We start from the raw sequence: 14,393 nt of genomic DNA, 5'->3' as shown, positions 1-14,393 counted from the left end.
AACAGTGTTTGAGCACGCAGCTGTACAGTAGCTGTAAATTTAAGTTTTGCTATAAATAACATCACATCTAGGGTGAAATTCATCAAACCTTCAAAGAGGACAACAGGAGGTGTTGTTCACAGAAAGCAATCAGCTTTTAGCTATCATGCACCTATCTGCCATAACATTACAACCATTGATAGGTGAAGAGTATAGCAATAATTGCTTCATTTCATTGGCACCTGGCAAGGGGTGGGATATATTAGGCAGTAAGTGAACACTCAGTTCTTGTAGTTGATGGCTAGATGACTGGGTGAGGGCATCTCCAAAATGGTAAGTCTTGTGTGGAGTTCCCGGTATGCAGTGGCTAGTATCTACCAAAAAATGGTTCTGGCGAGCCAGTGATGGGGTCATGGCTGACCAAGGCTCATTGATGTGAATAGGGAGTGAAGACTAGCTCATCTGATCCGATCCCACAGAAGATAAACTGCTGAAAAAGTTACAGCTGGCTATGATAGAAAGGTGTCAGAACACACAGTGCATGGCAGATTACTACTTATGGGGCTGCGTGGCCGCAGACTGGTCAAAGTGCCTATGTTGACCCCTGTCCACTGCTGAATGTGCCTATAATGGGCACATGTGTCAGTCCCTATCCATGGCTCCTCTACCTGAATTTCAGCGAGTCAGAGGGGCAACTCCATGCAACCGTGTTCCAGAGTGCAGATGCTCCTCCTGTAGCCCAGGTCAGAAGATGTGTGAGGGGTGTGGTGATAATATGGACTAAAATGGAGCTCACATCCACTAAAGTGGACAATGAACCCCCAGTCTAACAGGGAGTGCTGCTGTAATTTATACACAACACAGGATGGGATGACGATATAGGCTTGGGTGATGGTATAATCTGGGGTGATGTATACATCATCACCTTCACACAATATTCATTTGTCCCCACTGGAATCCACCATTACAGGTGCCTCTGTAATTTTTGCACGTAATTGACGGTAAATGTCTTTCTGGTAGAATTTGTAGTTCATTTTGATGGACATCATCTTTTCTATATTTTGGGGAAGTAGTCTCAGGCTGATCACTGACAAGGTTCCCAGCTGTGCTGAAAACTCTTGCTGAGTATACACTGGAAGGTGGGCAGCTCAAGTAAAGCAAAGGCAGTTTGATAAAGTCACATGATATGTGACGAAACGCGTTAAGAGGGACGCTTTCACTCCTACACTGGATACACTGTTGCCACCTGTATTGGATTGACACGTCACTAACGTCTTTACCCAGGACCTCAGGACAGAAGCATCCAAGGGGGGGCCCCACATCTACCGATTCCATAGCCCGTGAGTACACGTATAGTGTTCCCTCTAGCTCTGGCGGCAGGCAGGGCGCTGGAGCTAGAGAGGGCAATGTTGTGCGCGCGCCGAAGGCGCGCGCGCGTCCGAAAAGGGGGCGTGTCCGAAAAGGGGGCGTGGTTACGAAAAGGGGGCGTGTCTATAAGACGCGTCCCCCTTTTCGTCATACTTGGGGGCGTGCCCGGCGCTTACGGACATGCCGGGCAGCCCCCAAGCGCTGCAGAAAGGGTCACCGCATGTTTGTCCACCCGCGGGACGGCTCCCGCAGGCTGTTAGGGCAGGGCGCTTTTTGCCCTCCTCCTGGAGGGCAGGGTGCTTTTTGCCCTCTAGGAGGAGGGCAGGGTGCCGCGCCCCGCTAAAACAGCCTAGCGGGAACACTACACGTAGGCAACACTGTCAACACGCAGTGCGGCATATTACTATTAACCCGCTGTGGTTGTGACAGCTCCATTGCCCGGTTCAAGCAGCTGCTTCATGGTGTATTCTATACAGAGATTGCTGCTATTTCCCAGTAATTTGGGCTCTCTATCTAGGGATTATTCTCGGATGTGCAAGTACTATTACATCTCTGGGAATTCACTTAGTGTTGGTGATCATAGCATGAGCTTGTGACTATCAAATGTGCCTAAACAAACATCTGAAACTTATAAGATACCACACATGAATATATGGGACTTTTACTTTCAGTTATACAAAGGATTAGCGTCACCGTACTGCTCCACTTGCTAAATTGATTAGCCGTCATTATTCTCCTTGTGGAAGCATTTACTACCTGGTCTGTAATAGTGCTCAACAGCTCTCAGCTTCCAAGTACACCATCTAATTTATAATTGATTTATTCAGTTGTGCTAGATCACAGTCATTGGCAACATTTGTATCTATGTATATAATTGCTTAACAGTGATATTAATTCAAAAGTACAACATTATATTGTCTTTCAGAGGGCCAAATGTAATAGGTAGTCTGTTTTAGTAACAGTACAAACTCGCACTCTCTCGCACTTTCAAAAAGTGCGAGTTTATACTGAAACTCGCAAATTCAATAGCCTGCGAACTTTTCAGCTAGAGGCTACTGCATTTGCGAGTTTAGGACTATGTAAACCTTTTAATGCGAGTAGCATTAAAAGGTGCGAGTTTTAGAGAAGCCATCACAGATCAGTGAGATCCGTGATGGCTTCAGTGTGTATTTAAAAAAAAAAACGTCCACCCCCTCCCCAAAAGCATAACCAGCCCCGGGCTTTATATAGCCTGTTCTGGTTCTAAAAATACAGGGGCCAAAATGCGTAGGGGGCCCCTGTATATTAAGAACCAGCACAGGGCTTTATTGAGCTGGTCCTGGTTCTGGAAAATCAGGGGACAAAACGAGTAAGGGTCCCCTGAAAATTCCAGAACCAGCACCGAACTCTTTCTAGCGGGGGATAATGCCACAGCCAGGGAAAACCTTTCTCCGGTTTCCCCGGCCAAAGCATTATCCCTGACCGCTAGTAAGTCCAGGCCGGGGATCCCTGGGGAGTTGGGTACCCCCACAATAAAGGGGTACCCCTCTCCAGGGCACCCCAGGCCTAGACTTATAGCCCGGGGGTTTCCCCAGCACCCTAGGGTGGTGGGTGCCGGGTTGATAGTGTAAAGTGTAAAAATAAAGTTTGCATATTGTCTTTAGTTGTAGAACCACAAGTACCAGCAAGCCTTCCCTGCATGCTGGTATTTGGAGAACCACAAATACCAGCATGCGGGGCATTACGGGCCCGCTGGCACTTTTAGTTCCACAACTAAAGAAATACGTAAATAAACAAACATACACCGTGAATGTAAAATTTTATTAAAACATACATGCACACCCACACTCACCTAGTATCCGAAGTAATCCATAGGGGTGTACCTGAAAAAAAAAATCCATACTCACCTCTCCTATGCGTAGATCATGTCCACATGTCCAAGTAGGCAATCCAGGGGTTAAAATAAAAAAAACGCAAAAAAAACGATCCATGCCGGACTGAGCAAAGGTATGTGTGTACACATACCTTTGCTCCGCGTAAATGACCGGGGCATACGTGTGCCCTGTCAGTGAAGGGGCCGCCAGCCAATCAGGGAGCATCTCCGTCGGAGCAGCTCCCTGTTTAGCTGAATGCGGCCAGCCTGTGTGTCCCATAGACTTCTATGGTGAGAAATCCCCATTGAAGTCTATGGTGGGAACTGCTACATCGTAGCCGCAAGATTAATAGAGGTTAATCTTGTGGTTACATCAATGATACAATGTTTTTTTGTAAATGCCTCCCCTCCCTCATAAATTTACTTTGGAATAACATTTTTTTTATTAAATTTACTACCAATGAACTCTTCCTTTCATTCAACTACATACATACTCCAACTCCCTCAGGCCTCTCTTGACCAAAAAAAATATTTGTTTCCTGATGTGCCAGGTTGGAAGTTTGTGCTGCCCACTGCTGCCGCTTAGCTTAGTCAGCCAGGTAGGTGCAAATTTTGGGTCTAAACTGGACGAAAACAATATAGTGAGCTGTGAAGTGGTCAAAATTGACTGGAAACTAGTGGAAATAAAGGTTATTGAGGTTAATAAATACAGTAGGAACAAAAACAGGCCCATTTTATGCGATTTTAGCTGTTTTTATGATTTTTTAAGACAAAATCCAGATCCAAAAAACAAACGCAGAATGGTGGTTTTGGCAAAACTAATCCAGATCCAAATCCAGGGGAGATACAGATCCAAATCCAAAACACGGGGGTCGGCGCACATCTCTATTATATATGTGGTCTATTCTGAGGTTGCCATTTACATGGCAGCCTTTTGAGTCAAAAGGGCCAATTTATAAAAGCTATATTGCGGGACATATAAAAAAGAAACAGATATTTTCAGGGATTACCCAAAAAGGAGTCCCTTGGATGTAACAAGGAGGGACCACAGTAGGTAGCTCAGATATTTGCCGTGGTGTCTCGATTTCCAATCACAAAGGCAATCAAAGGAAGGCTGCTAAACTGATTTACCAAGCACTGGAATGGGAAGTATTCTGGAGCTTGGCCCTGGCAGTTTAAGAAATCTTCAAATAGCGTGAGCCCAGAGTATCAGACAGCTGCACAAGTGCAGTATGGTCGCTGGGTACTGATCCGCAATCAAAGTGATAGTGGTAGCTATCACTTCTCTCCATAAGCTTGGACAGGGCCTTTTTAAAAACTCTGTCTTGGCACCTGTAGAATGGTAAATGCAAGTGGTAATTTTCATTATCAGGATTTGTGGTGCAATTATGGCATCAGTAGAAAGTTGCCTCATAATGAACATTCCCGCTTACTTGCTTTACATCAGAATTGTGCAAAAATAATATTTCTGATTGCACAAAATCTGCTGACGGGTAATAACAATATTGTGTCCACTGTGGAGAAATCAAAGAAGTGATTTATTTTAAAGTTAATTATGAATTAAAATGTCTCCCCTCCATTTAGGTGGCACCCAGGATCATTGGCTTGGCTATATCTTGTCCTGCCATGCTGTGTCTTTAGCAAGGCCTGAAGCACCGACAATTACGATATTGGAAGAAAAGCATAAAATATTTATATGTAGTATAAGATGTCTGTATTCATTTAGGGGTCTATTTAACGAAGCCTTAGGCCCGTATTCAATCAGAGACAAAAAAGTTTCACCTGTTTCGCCTGTCCGACTTTCCGCCTCCTTTACCTGTTTCAGAGGCGAAAACTTTTCGTGCGCATTTCCGCTTTTTGCCCTATTCAATTCCAAACCACGCGAAAACGGAAAGTGGCGAATGCGGAACAGGTGGAAAGTACTGTCAGAAGTGGGGAAATCAGTCTGTACCCTAAAAAGAGATGCACTAACATAGGGAATTAATGTACATGTGTACTAATAGGGAAAAAGGGTAAAATATTACCCAACTCCTGGCGCTAATATGAATAATTGTAAAATTGTCAATCGTGATTAGCTGCAGCTGCTTAGAGTTTTGTGTAAACTCTAAATATAAACACATAAACAACGACACAGGCACTGCGCTGTAATCACCTATGACTGAATAATTGTCTTGTATACGATCAGACACACATTGTAAAATAAAAATATATTTACTTCTAAAAAATTAATACACACATTACATACAATACATGGAACATATAAAAACACTTGGACATGAAAAAGGAAACAATTGAATAGATATATAGTAGCAGCATAAATATTCGTATCAGAGAGTAGATCTTCTATTAAGCATGTGTCTAATGATTAGAAACACATCCGTTTCATAGTATCACATCAAGGAATTGAAAAAATGCTAAATATGTCTTTTGTACATATAGTTCAGGAATACTGCATTCTGACACCTGAAATAAGTGGTTGGTATAGTTGTCTTTATCCTGTAGCTGTAAGGAATGATATTGGGTCCTGCTGGCGTCCCAGCAATAATAGACTTGGATAGAAACCAGGTGTAATGTGAGACTTCTAATATATTGTGAAGTCTCCCCGTGGGAGAATATGTCCGTCGGCACAGATGGAATTTAAGCGGCAGACAAAAAATATATCCTTCTTTCCATATGATTTGTAGAGGAGAGAGTATGTCTTACCGCTATCGGCAGCTGGATGGAGAGCGCTACCATCCAGGATGCAGATGCTTACATTACCGGCGAAGGGTCCCGGTGCCGACATTGAGACGGCTGGGATGCCGAAGGTAAGTAACGGGTTTGGGGGAGGGTTAGGTTTAGGGTGTGGGGAAGGGGATGTTAGGTTCAGGCACTAGGGGGAGGGGTTATGGTTAGGCACCAAAGTAGGAGGGTTAGGGTGGAGAGGGGGAGGGTTAGCATACCGACCAACAAGTGTTGATATGTTAACCCTGTCGGGATTCTGACCTCCAAGATCCAGTTAACCCCAATCCTTATAGATTACAATCACAACAACACCACCTCCTCACACCTTTGCAGTTCCCAAAGAGACTGAACAGGAGGGGTTGAAGACAGATTAAAAACAGAGGTTGGAGGGTGAAGAGAGAGAGAGGGCCAGCCTGGAGAGGAAGTGTGTGCTGCGTGCGTGTGTGTGTGGGGGGAGGTTTAAGGGCCTGATTCAGACCCGGTCGCGAGCGCTGAGCACTCGCAACCAGTTCGCAGCCGGCTCCGTCATGCGCATGCACGAGACCCGGATAGCGACGGGCAAACCGTCGCTCCGGGTCTCGCACCAAAGGGGGCGTGCTGTCGATGTAGAGTGACAGCACGACCCCTTTGGTGGGCGGCTGCCCAAACGGAGGCGTTCCTATGTGAACACCTACCATTTGGGGCCGGCCCCACTGACATCACAAGTGATGTCAGTGGAGAGATTCCGGCTCTGTTAGAGCCAAAGTCTCTCTGGGGCTTGCGGCAACGAGACCCTACCACAAGGTTACTTGACTATCGCGACCATCTTCCTGGCCACTCGCTATAGCTGTGGGTGGTCACCCACAGCTATGCGAGCGGCCAGGAGGCCCTTCTAAAAAAAAAACGGCCCTGATTCAGAGCGAGCGCTCTGTCAAAGCGACCGGCTCTGAATCAGGGCCCAAGTACACAGATCTTAGACAAAATGTAATAAAAGGTGTGAGGCTGACAGGGGAAATAACTGTAAGAGATGATAGAACAGAGACCAGGCGGTATAGTGAGAGTTTTTAGAAGTGGAGATGTTGCCCATAGCAACCAATCAGATTCTAGATAAATTATCTTATAGAAGGTGCTAGTTAAATGTTAAGTAGAATTTTATAGGTTGCTATGGGCAACATCTTTTAAAAAAACTCTCACTATAGTAAATATACCCTTGAGGGAGGTATTGGATTGAAATGCCGACGGTACAAATCTCGACAGCGGCTGCCTGACAGCATGAAAATCCCGACAGAAGCAGGTAAGTATGCTAGCCTCCCCTGTCCCCCCCACAAAACCTAACCCTCCCTTAGTGGTGCCTAGCCCTAACCCGCCCCCTAGTGCCTAACCCTAACCTCCCCCTTACCGCTCCCTAAACCTAACCCTCCCGAGGGGGGTGCCTAAACCCTATCCCTCCACCCTAGGGGTGCCTAATCCTAACCACCCCTCCAAAATCTAACGCTAACCCCGCTAACTGCCCTAAACCTAACTTTCCCCCACGGCTAACAGGAAAGGCGCCCCGGACTTACCTCTTTCGAACACGCGCCATCCTGGATTCCAGCATCAGGATTATGATAGGCATCGATATTTCGACGCCTATCATAAATCCCTAGCCGGCATTCTGCTGTCGGGATTGTGAAATAACTACATCCCCTGAGGAAGAGAGGGGGGGACACTGAGGAAGAGAAGGTGAAAACGCTGAAGGCTGGATGCTGGGAGGTGGTGGGGCTGGCTGCTGTGCGGGTAAGGAGGTGATTGGGCTGGCTGCTGTGATATGTCGGATAGTTGATCAGGGCTGGCTCTTGTGAGGTGGGTAACAGGTGATTGGGGCTGGCTGCTGTGTGGGTTGAAGAGGTGATGTGGGTGGCTGCTGTGTGATGTGGGATGGTGATGGGGCAGTCTAGTGCGAGATGGGGGATAGGAGATTGTGGCTGGATTCTATGCAGGGTAGGGAAGTGATCAGGGTAGAATCTGATGGGCAACATCTCCATTTCTAAAAACGCTCACTTTAGTAAATATATTACCCGAAGAAAATATCCCTAGTGCAACCTTAGTATGCTAAACAAATACATAAAATATGGAGTCATAAGGAATAAGGTTCAGAATCAGATTTATCTCCTGTTCCTGTGATGTATGAGAGAGATAGAGAGAGTGAAAGACACAGGTGTATATTTACTAAAGTGCAGGTTTTCAGAAGTGGAAATGTTGCCCATAGCAACCAATCAGATTCTACTTATCATAGCATTACTGCCTCACAGCACTGAGGTCGTGGGTTCGATTTCCACCACCGACCTACCTGTTTGGAGTTTGTATATTCTCCCTGTGCTTCCGTGGGTTTACTTTAGGTACTCTAGGTACTCCGATTTCCTCCCACACTCCAAAAATATACTGCTAGGTTAATTGACTATAAACATAAAAATTAACCCTAGTGTGTATGTGTGTGAGCATGTGGTAGGGAACATAGGGCCTGATTCAGAGCCGAACGCTCTGACCAGAGCGCTCGCTCTGAATCAGTGCCCTCCTCCATGAAAATGGAGCGGCCTCCTGGCCGCTCGCATAGCTGTGGGTGACCACCCACAGCATATGCGAGCGTCCATGATGATGGTCGCGATGGTCTTGACCATCGCGACCATCGGGCTTGCAACGGAGACCCTGCGGTAGGGTCCCGCTGCCGCAAGCCCTGGAGTGATTTTGGCTCTATCAGAGCCAAAATCACTCCCACTGACATCACTAGTGATGTCAGTGGGGCCGGCTCCGTCTGGCAGGCACACCCCCGGCACGAACACCAAAGGGGGCGTGCTGTCAATCAACATCGACAGCACGCCCCCTTTGGTGCGAGACCCGGAGCGATGGAGAGCCCGTCGCTTGCCGGGTCTCACGCATGTGCACGACGGAGCTCCCTCCGTCGTGCGCATGCGCAGTGGGGGAACATCGACCCGCTTGCAAGCGTCCTGCGCTCGCGAGCGGGTCTGAATGACCCCCATAGATTGTAAGCTCCACTGGGGCAGGGACTGATGTGAATTGCCAAATATTCTCTAAAAGCGCTGCGGAATATGTATGCACTATATAAATAACTGGTAATAAATAAATTTGTCTAGTACCTTCTAGAACAGCATTTTTCAACCGCTCTGCCACGGCACACTATTGTGCTGCGAGCGGTTGTCAAGTGTGCAGCGGGGTCAGATCCGCCTTTACTGTACTGCAATCCAGGCAGCGCTGAGCTCTTCTGAGAGGCTAGGGAGTAACTGGGCTGTGACCTATGTCGACATGGCGCATTGCCAGCCTGCCTCACCGGCCAGCCAGCCAGCACGTTTGCATGAGGGACAGGTAGGGGCAGAAAAATGTAAATGTATTTTTTATGTGGGGGCCAGTGTGATTTGTTTTTGGTGGGGAGCAATGTGTGTTTTATTTCCTTGGGGGCCAGCCAATGTTTTTTTTTTTCTCTGGGGCCAATGTATGTGCGTTTTATTCCTGTAGGGGCCAATGTATGTGTTTTATTCCTGTGGGGGCCAATGTATGTGTGTTTTATTCCTGTGGTGGCCAATATATGTGTGTTTTATTCTGGTGGAGGCCAATGTATGTGGGTTTTGTTCCGATGGAGGCCAATGTATGTGGGTTTTATTCCTGTGGAGGCCATGTAGTGTTTTTTGTTCGACATGTAGTTAATAGAACGGTGGACGAGATGTCGCCAGTCTATAGCCGACACGAAAGCCTGACGGCTATTTTAATTTCGACGCTGGAATGCAAAAGAATGCCGGACTGATTGAGATAAGTCCGGGCGTCTTAGCACTTAGCCGCAGGGGAGGGAGGGGGGTTTAGGGACTCCCGGGAGGATTTAGGGTTGGGCTAGGGGGTGGGGGGTTAGGTTTAGGCACTACCCCGGGAGTCTTAGGGATAGGCACCACCAAAGGAGGGTTGGAGAGGGGAGAGTTAGGGTACTTACCAGTCTAGTCGGGATCTTGTCCTGTTGGGCTTCTGGAGTTGAGATTTAGCCGCCTGTATTTCATACCCACTCTGTTTTGTTCCTGTAGAGGCCAATTTGTGAGTTTTTTTATGTGGGAGCCAGTATGTATGTTTTATTGTTAGGTCGCTCACACCGCATCGCTGGATGGTGTGCCTTGGCAATTTTAAAATAGTGTGTAGTGCGCCTCGAGTTGAAATGTTGAAAATCACTGTTCTAGAAGATAATAGCTAGAATCGGATTGATTGCTATGGACAACAAGTCCACTTTACTAAAAATACTCCAGAGAGACACAGAAAATGAATGAGGGTAGAAGGCAGGGATAGCCCTGGCAGTCCTCTTATGCACGCACCAAAGGCGCATGGCCTCGCCTCAAAAGGGGCATCTTTCAGTACCCCCTGCCGAGCAGAGTGCCAGGAGGTGGAGCTGCTCGGGCCGGGGTTTGACGCCGAACCTGCCCATCATCCCTTCTGGCATTTGCCAGAAGTGCCAGATGGGCAGCCCGGTTCTGGTAGAATGTGGTCGAAGAAATGTGCTGGATGAAGAAGCGAGAGACAGAGGCATGAAAAGATATAGGGGCTCATTTGGAATGCGATCTGGGAATTCTATTACCGCCCATAACCGCATTGCTAGATGCGATCATAGCGCTGTAATGCTATATCCTGCATCCGTAGGGACAGGTGCTCCAAAAGGAGCCCGTCCCTGCAATGTGCCCAGAGTACTGCCGAGGCCAATCTCCAGAATGCTTTGCTTTCCAGAAGTTGGTAAATCTGGCAGCATCGCATCCCCCATAGAAAAACCTATGGGGTCTGCGGCTGCCAGCAGGAATAGAAGGATAGCAGCAGATATCGGTCCCTCCTTCATATATGGGGGGTTCCTCCAAAATACATGGGAGTGATACTAAATATTTGCGGTTACCGCCCCCAAAACTGGTGTTTTGGGGATATAAGCTGCAATATTTAATGATAAATGTGCCCCGAAGAGAGACAGACAGTGTGTGGGGGGAGAGATTTAAGGGGAAGAATAGGGACAAAATTAAACAAGGGGACAGAAGGGTGGCAGAAGAAAAATAAAGCTTAGCAACACTGCAGACAACAGCTACAGACATGCATGCAGATTTAAACATTTTGTGTGTTCCTGAGACAGGGAACAATAGACCCAAAATACTAGTTTACCATTATACATGGCTACATAAATGGCCAATTCTTTTATGTCACAGTTGCACTGTGACATAAAACACACACACACGTGACTGGTTGGAATCTTTTGAAAGTCCTGTGCTTAACCAAGCACAACATATGTAATCTAATATGCTAGTGTGAAAATAAATGTGAAATACAGTAACTTACATTTGCACAGTGTAAGGCTAAAGCACAGAAAACAGCAAACATTTTGAAGTTGTTCTCATCTGTCTTCGAGAAGGCACTTCCACTTAGTTTGTTCACCATCTGTACAACACCAATAACACTCCCTCTGCTCACAATAGGCATACACAGGATGTTCCTTGTTGTATAACCTGTATAGAGGTCTACTTCTCTGCAGAGAAAAATAAATACATTACACTTAATATGGTAATTATAGATTTATACAGACTAGCTCTTAAGGATACAGAAAAGCATTCTTACAGGTAGAGCAGGAGTTAAAACTAAAGGCCCCCATACATCAGAGATTGATTGCAGCAATCGTGCAATTTGCAATCGATTGTGTATAAAAATATTTCCCTTTTTCAATCGCTTGTGGCAATTCTGCAATCTGCAATCGATTGAAAAAGGGAAAGATTTTTATACACAATCGATTGCAAATTGCACGATTGCTGCAATCAATCTCTGATGTATGGGGGCCTTAACATGTAACATTGCACAACTTCAATTATAAAACAGACAAACTCATTACGGAAACACATTGATTTGAGTAAAGGGTGTTTCCCAAAGCTTATATTGAAATTCACAGCAATACATTTTTCAGTATTCAGTACAGAATCATGATGTAAGGTATTTGTGGTTAGCTCAGATTAAGGATGCTGCACATTTGTTATAAAAATAGGTACATAAATAAAATATGGGCAACGTGCACTGTCCTCAACTCCCGGTCTGGGAAGTAGGTTATGTCTGGAAGAAAATGTCTTATCTCAGGAAATTGGCATTTGTGAAGAAGCCAGATATAGGAAGGATCAGTTTGTGGCTAACATTAACCAAGTGGCTGAAATTATTTTTGGTGAAGTTCATTAGGTGAGGATAGCCCGATGATCGCTTCACTCACACAAATACAACCAACACTTGGTATTTTTAGATTATGCTACATATTTACCATTATAAAATATGCACCCCAAAAATATGTATTACCACTAACCATGCCATTTTTCAGTTGTATGTGGGGAGGGAGGGGGTAACAAGAGCACAAACAAACTTTATCCTACAACTTACAGTATACACAAATGTTAAACTGGCTAGGATCTAGAGCAGTGGTTCTTAACTTTAAGCGCTCATACCACTTCAGGTTTCAGAATTATTTCTCATACCTTGTCAATTTACTGGATTTAATGATCATGACCAGTTGTGTCTGGCCAGAACCATCATGGTAACAGACAAGGCCGGATCAAGGTCTGTGGGGGCCCCTATTAAATGTGACGAACTGGGGGTATGCGCAATGGGGACCTCAGTAGTGTCAGTTCCCACAGTAGTGGTGCCCTTTATGCAGTGCACCTAGTAGTAGTGCCCCAGTAGTAATACCACTGTAGTTGTGCCCCCAATAGTAATGCCCCCCCAGTAGTCATGCCCCCTATGTGTGCCCAATAGTAATGCCCCCCTGTATAAATGCCCTCAGTAGTAATACCCCTGTAGTTGTGCCCCCAGTAGTAATGCCCCTGTAGTTGTGCCCCCAGTAGTCATGCCCCCTGTGGTAGTGGCCCCAGTAGTAATGCCACCTGTAGTAGTACCCTCAGTATAAATGCCCCCAGTAATAATGCCCCTGTATTAGTTTCCCTAATAGTAATGCTCCCCCTGTAGTAGTGCCCCCTGTAGTAGTGCTCCAGTAGTAATGCCCCATCTTCAAATAGTAGAGTCCCCAATAGTAATGCCCCCCGAGTAATGCCCCCATTAGTAATGCCCCCTCCCCCAAGTAATACCCCCAGGAGTAATGCACCCAGTAAAAGAGCCTCTTGCACTAAAAAAAAAGCAAGCTAATAGTTACTTTAAGCCCCGCTGATGTCCACGTCCAGTCCAGTCGGCTGCTCCTCTGCACCATGACGTCTCTCCCATAGTGCACTGCGTGAGCCAGAGCCCTGCATCAGTCTCCGGCTGCCACTGCAGGGAGAGAGCTGGACTCCCGCTGGTTACAATCTCAGCGGGCGTCTGGCAAATGGTGCCTCCCTGCGGCGCCGGGGTTAGGTTGGCCGGAGGAGGCGGAACTGGTTCCTTCTCCTCCGGTTCACTTTAACCCTGATGGGTGTGGGGCCCTTCAGGTGAGGGGGCCCAGAGACAATCAAACCCTGTCGCCCCCCCGTTAATCCGGCCCTGGTAACAGACAAGCGACATTGGTACTGTACCTCCTGCATTGAATGTGGATGTGATTTGAGCCAGACGCATATCCAGCAGGTCAATGCAGTGTTCTTTAGCATCCATGGAATATGGGAGCAGAAGCCCCACCAAAGTACCCCTGTTCACACTATGACACCGAACACTGAAGCTCACCTGTGCTTGCGACGTCACTAATTGGACCCTAGAGGCTTGGTAAAATATGGCGTGGTCTGATGAGTCACAGTTACAGTTGTTTCGGGCTAATAGTAGGGTTCAGGTGTGGCACAGACCCCATGAGGCCATGGACCCCAGTTGTCAACAAGGCACCATGCAGGTTGGTGGTGGCATGTTTACATGGCATGGGTTGGGACCACTTGAACACTTCATTGACTAGTAACCACTATGTTGCAATGCTTGATGACCAATTGCATCCCTTTTTGGACTTAATGTACTCCACATTGATGGAATATTCCAGGAGGATAATGCACCGTGTGATTGGTCCCAAGTTGTCCAGAATTGGTCTGAGGAGCATTCTGGAGAGTTACGATTAATGGTGTGGCCACCAGGTTCACCCAACTATATATTTATGGGATGTGGTGGAGAAGTCCATTAGCACCCAAGATCCTGCATATACAAGTAACAGGGAGGGTGTCCTTCACGATACTAGGCACCTATCCCATGACTTTTGGCACTTCAGTGTACATAGATTTATTTATTGTGGTGAGAGGGCTTGTCTCTTGCCTGAATTACCCATATTCTGATGGAATCAGCTCCCTCCAAGGGAGGCTGGAGTGAAACCTGTGTGTTCTGCATTAGCAGTGGAGGTGTGGAATTCCAGGTTTTCACATTTACACAGCGCCAGATGGAACAATCACTGGAGCACAGGAAGGGTTTAAAACTCCCACACACCTGATGCTCCTTGCTCCTGATAACGGACAAACTGACCAGGTAATAGGCCTGGGGTGGTGGTTAGCATTAGGAT

General features: G+C 46.6%; 1 protein-coding gene across 1 annotated transcript in view; it reads right to left on the bottom strand.

Moving 5' to 3' along the window:
- The window catches only part of PDE10A (phosphodiesterase 10A), a 253,134-nt gene that overhangs the window by 70,140 nt on the left and 168,601 nt on the right, over positions 1-14,393 (bottom strand). The window contains exon 13 of the mRNA XM_088472542.1: positions 11,246-11,432. Coding sequence (XP_088328668.1) covers positions 11,246-11,432 — 187 coding nt within the window. The remainder of the gene's footprint in view (positions 1-11,245; positions 11,433-14,393) is intronic.

This window comes from Taudactylus pleione, unplaced genomic scaffold (genome assembly GCF_031769625.1).
Source record: "Taudactylus pleione unplaced genomic scaffold, aTauple2 ptg000125l, whole genome shotgun sequence".
Lineage (NCBI taxonomy): Eukaryota > Metazoa > Chordata > Amphibia > Anura > Myobatrachidae > Taudactylus > Taudactylus pleione.
Note: the sequence above shows the minus strand (reverse complement) of the source record. Positions and strands in the feature narration are given on the sequence as shown.